Source organism: Aptenodytes forsteri, unplaced genomic scaffold (assembly GCF_000699145.1).
Source record: "Aptenodytes forsteri isolate BGI_AS27 unplaced genomic scaffold, ASM69914v1 Scaffold112, whole genome shotgun sequence".
Lineage (NCBI taxonomy): Eukaryota > Metazoa > Chordata > Aves > Sphenisciformes > Spheniscidae > Aptenodytes > Aptenodytes forsteri.
The window spans coordinates 2684543-2689224 of record NW_008794883.1 but is presented as its reverse complement, the minus strand read 5'-3'; the positions used below and the strand labels follow the sequence as shown (position 1 = coordinate 2689224).

At 47.7% G+C, this 4682-nt stretch overlaps 1 protein-coding gene across 1 annotated transcript in view; it reads left to right on the top strand.

The window, feature by feature from the left end:
• Nucleotides 1-4682, top strand: part of DCC (DCC netrin 1 receptor) — a 590042-nt gene that overhangs the window by 436291 nt on the left and 149069 nt on the right. Inside the window, exon 11 of the mRNA XM_009274745.1 lies at nt 313-451. Within this exon, the coding sequence (XP_009273020.1) occupies nt 313-451 (139 nt within the window). The remainder of the gene's footprint in view (nt 1-312; nt 452-4682) is intronic.

The window sequence follows — 4682 nt, the reverse complement described above, 5'->3', positions numbered from 1 at the left end:
CTGTGGAGTGGCAGTAACAGGCTTAACTAAAAAAAAAAACCAACCCTTTTCTCCTGTGCCCTAAGTAACTAAACACAACTCTGAGGCGCTGAAATCCCCTGTCCTGAAGCCGTGGGCAGGGCTGCGGACGAGTGCCAAGAACCGAGCTGTAACAAGCCACTCTGTTACAAATTGCCTTTTATATCAACTTAAATAAGGATTTAGCTCTACTTCTCAAAGAGTGAAAAGCTCGCCTCTAATCCGCTCATCCCGCGGCATGGCTGTGGCGCTGGCTGTCACGTTTCCCCTTGGTTTATTGTCTCTGTGTGCTAGAACGTGGAGGTGGACGGGCTCTCCTACCGCCTGGAGGGGCTGAAGAAGTTCACCGAGTACACCTTGCGCTTCCTCGCCTACAACCGCTACGGCCCGGGCGTCTCCACCGAGGACGTGACGGTCACCACGCTTTCGGATGGTGAGTGGGGACGGAGGGGCCCCGGGGTGGGCAGGTTGCGTCTGTTGGTTGCAATCGTCAGACTTTTTCTTCTGCCACCGTATTTTGGACGAGGCAGCGATGACACGAGGAGGTTATTGAATGTGCAGGACAGAAATCAGGTTCAGTACTTGCCAGCAGTGGTACCCTCTGAGCTGGTGTTCGTCTTCAAGGGTAATTGGTTCGGTTCATTATTCCTATGTCTAGTGATGAGGGTAGTGTACTTCTCTCCTTATTTTCTCTTTAACTTAGGCACAAGGTGTATCCTTTCAGCTTTTCAACAGAAGCTGTTTTATTACAGCTGCATTTGAAGAGCCAACTGCCTGGGTTTCCCTTGTGCTTTAAACACAGGGGTAGCAAATGTGCCAGGGCTTCAATCTCTGCTTGTCACCGCGGCTGCACCGTCATCCTTCCCCGAGCTCGCGCCATGCTCCTCTGGCTCGCAAGCTCCGGGCGAGAAATTGAATTTTATTTTGCATTCGGAAGCACTTAGTTGTGTCTGATATCACAAAACTTAGGCACGCCTGACTCCTCTTGAAGTCACTGAGCCTGATCCCCACACCTGGCTAAAACAGGAATAACTTCATTGGAGTCATTTGGGCTACAAAAGTGTAAACTCCATAAAAATGAAGGAAAAATTCTTTCAGCAGGGTTAGTGAGAGTTCATAAAGCAGAAGCCAGACTAGAGACAGGCTCCAGAGGCCTCAGGGATGTGCCAGCTCCTGACTGAGCCCCACAGCCAGGGGGTTTTCTTCCATAGCAATATTTTATTTAAAAATGACATGAGGTGCCAACGAAGCTTTTAAAGTGGGATTTATAAACAGTTAATTTTCCTTCTGATAAAAATTTTGATAACTTCTTTTTTCATTCATGCTAATAAAGCAAGGTATGGGAGTTCAGGTGGCCCTGGGCTGTGTTTGGATCACTAATTTAAGGTAATTTTCACAGGGAAAAAAATGTTTACTTTTACATGAGGGTATAAAATCAGGGAGTAGGCAAGAAATATGTTGCCGTGGGCTTCGACTAGCTATGTTCAACTTGCTGAGCTTTTCTCCCCTCAGAAGTGTAGCAGATAACCCATGCTAAGGAGCACATTTGGAAACGGTGCCCGGCATGTGCCTCAGTCACATAAAAATTTCACTGTTGTTCCTTTCCATTCTGTAGATTGATGCTAGAGGAAAAAAATTGAATGGAGAACCAGGGTGACTGAGATTTATCCCTTTATATTTACAAATATTTGTCTAATTTTATTACAAAGTTGATAACTCTCCCTTGTTATTCTACCTAAAACAGCTGAACGTTTGTATGAGGTTAAGAATGGCAATTTCTGTCTGTCTTGGTAACCCAGTTGCTTCTAGATGCTGCCTGATCAACTAAAAATATTAATTTCTGGGCAGTGTTTGTAGAAGCTGTATAGATCCTGGAGAAAATCAGCAGAGGCGGGTATCATGCACTGGAGACGCTCTTGTGTGTGTTGAGCGCATCTACAGCACAGAGCACTTCTGCAGGTGTCCCTGGGTCACACGTGGGCTGGTGACATCCCCTACGGAAGCGGTGCTCCTGTATCACATCTGCCCGCTCCCGGTGGAATTGCTGCCACCCTGAATTACCCTGTGCTCTGCGGGTCCCCCCCGGGTCTCCTTGAGCCTCTGAAGGAGCAGCGGTGGAGAAAGCATGGTCTGAAAGGGGGGGCTTCGGCAGGGCGGTGAGGCTGCGGGGGGTCAGGAGGAGCAGTGCTTTCATTTTGAAAAGGCTGAGCCAGTCTGCCCTAAGTTTAATTCAGAAATAAATAGGCACCTCGATGCAGGGAACTGGAGGAGAGCTGTCAGGAGCCTCTAAAATAGACCCCTCGAAGAGTGACGTGGAGGGCACCGGGGGTGTGGGGAACCCCGAGCAAGGGAGCTGGTGAACCCCAGCGCTGTCTTAATCTGCTTTATTCCGGGCTGTATCTTCAGTGGGATTCATCCGTGAGACCCCCGGCTCGGTCGGCACTGTGATTTTACGTTTGACACCTCTGCAATATTTTTTCAAGTGCTACTTGTCTACCCAGCAAATTCAGTTTTCCCTTGTAATACAGGCTGGATCTTGGCAGAATAAATTACTTCACACTTATAATTATAAAAACAAAAGGAAAACAAGTGAAAATGAATATTTTGCATAATGTATGTAGATTTAATTCACACCATGAAGTGTAGAACTGCGGCCCTGTACTCCACTTTGGTTTTAAATGTCACCGTAAGTGAGAAAGGGAAAGATTGTTATTCATGAGTATGAAAATTGGCCTCTGCAAGCGTTTCAGACACTTCACCTGTCTGCGAACAAAAATCATTGCTAACGAGAAGGTTTGCATGAGACTATTCCAGAAAACAGGAGTGTGCGTAGGTGCCCTTGTTTCGGGAATCTGGAAGATGATGGTATTTATTTTTTCCTTTAGTTAAGCAAAAGGCTGTTCTGCAAAGAAGTCAGTTGGCTGCAGCCTTCCCAGCCACCTTCTGTTTTTTTGGAGCAGGTGTAAAAGAAGAGAAAATCCCTTTAGGGGGGTATCTTTTCACCCTCCTTATTCTGGGTTTGCCTGAAACCACTTTGGTGTCTCGCACGAAGAAGAGCAGCCAAAGGGCCGCAGCGAGAGCCTGGCTTTGGCCGAGTCTGGGTGAAGGTGGCGTTGGTCCTAGCTGTCCCACTGCTGAGAAGGAAAGGAGGGAATGGAGAGAGCAAGTCTGCAGCACCAAAACTTTCTGCAGTTTCTCCTTTTACGGTACTACGCAGAGACCTTCCCCAGGGTTAAGGTCCCTTCTGCTAGAAGGATGCACAATAAAACAGCAAGAAATAACTCCTGCGTGGGCGAGCTAACAGCCTACGTAGAGGAAAGACAAAGACGTTTAATCCGTCCTGTTTTATAGGTGAGAGATAAAAGAAGGAGAAAGCCTGTAGTTGCCCGTATACACATCTGGGTTTTGGGCAGGTTTTGTTCCTGCGTCGCCTGCCACCACCCTCCCCGTGGAGGAGAGACGCTCCCCAGGCTGCCCCGCTATGTTTTTTTGATTGCAACCCACCCTCCAGCTTAAATTGAGATTTGGCAGCTTCATCAGTCAGGGACCGCCGCTGTCAGAGGGACGGGAGCTGGCCGCCTTTCCCGGCTCCTGCCTGGTGCTTTTGCCACCAGACAACCGTAACGAGGAGCACCTTGCCCTGTCATGACTGGCTCCCTTTGGTCTTCGCTTCATGTCGTCTTTGCATCTCGGTCCATGCGGTCTCTGGCAGTTTATTTTCGCAGCGGTAGCCAAACCCGGAGGGCAGCCCCCAGGCAAGGAGCCGGGATGCTCTTGAAGGGCAGCGACTCCCACGCTGCTTTTCTGAAAGCTGGTTTGGAACAGAAGTAAATGTCAAAAATGGGAGAAAAGTCCTGAAGATTGGTCTGTCTTTCCTCTTGTAAAAATGACAGGATCATTTTTAAGTCTGCCTTCCTCTTGAGAGTGTGCGTGCTTGAGCCAGTTATTTTTTCCATGCCAATCCTTTGCTGTATAGCGTACGATACAGTACGTAGTTGCACAAAAAAAAAGCCTGTACTATTAGTTCCTGCAGGACTGTAGGCAGAAATTTTCCATGAAGCTCTGGGCTGTAATCTATAGTCTGAGCAATGCACCCCAGTCAAAGGGATTTAGTGTGGCAGCTACAGACACCAGGCAGCATTCACCAGATCAAGGAACATACTGTATCTTTAATGCTTAATTTTCAGTTTAAAATACAGCTCAGATAATATTTGGCCAAGCTGTGTGCCATTTCAGAAATGCTTTGAGCTATCATGCTCATGAATTTATCAAAATGCATTTAATCCCAGCAATTGGCAGACAGTCTTATTTCATGCTTCCTGAGTACTTGATTTAAATATAATTTATATCCATAATTATAATATGAATGCTTTTTTTTTTAAGTAAAAATTGAAGATTGAAGTTCAGATTGACACAGGAGACAGCCTGTGAAGTTTTTCAGATGTCGGTAGCCATCCCTGTGTTTGCACGAGAGCTGAGAGCGGGGCGAGGAGGACCGAGCTGCGAGGGCATTTATGTGGGCGTGCGCAAAGCCCATCGCTCGGAGCCACAAGCATGGACTTACCGGAGGTGAACGGTGTCATGGCCACGACCCTGCTGGGGACCAAGTCCCTTATCGTACCACCCCGGTAGCCCAGCCTCTTGGTATAGTGAATCCCCCCCAG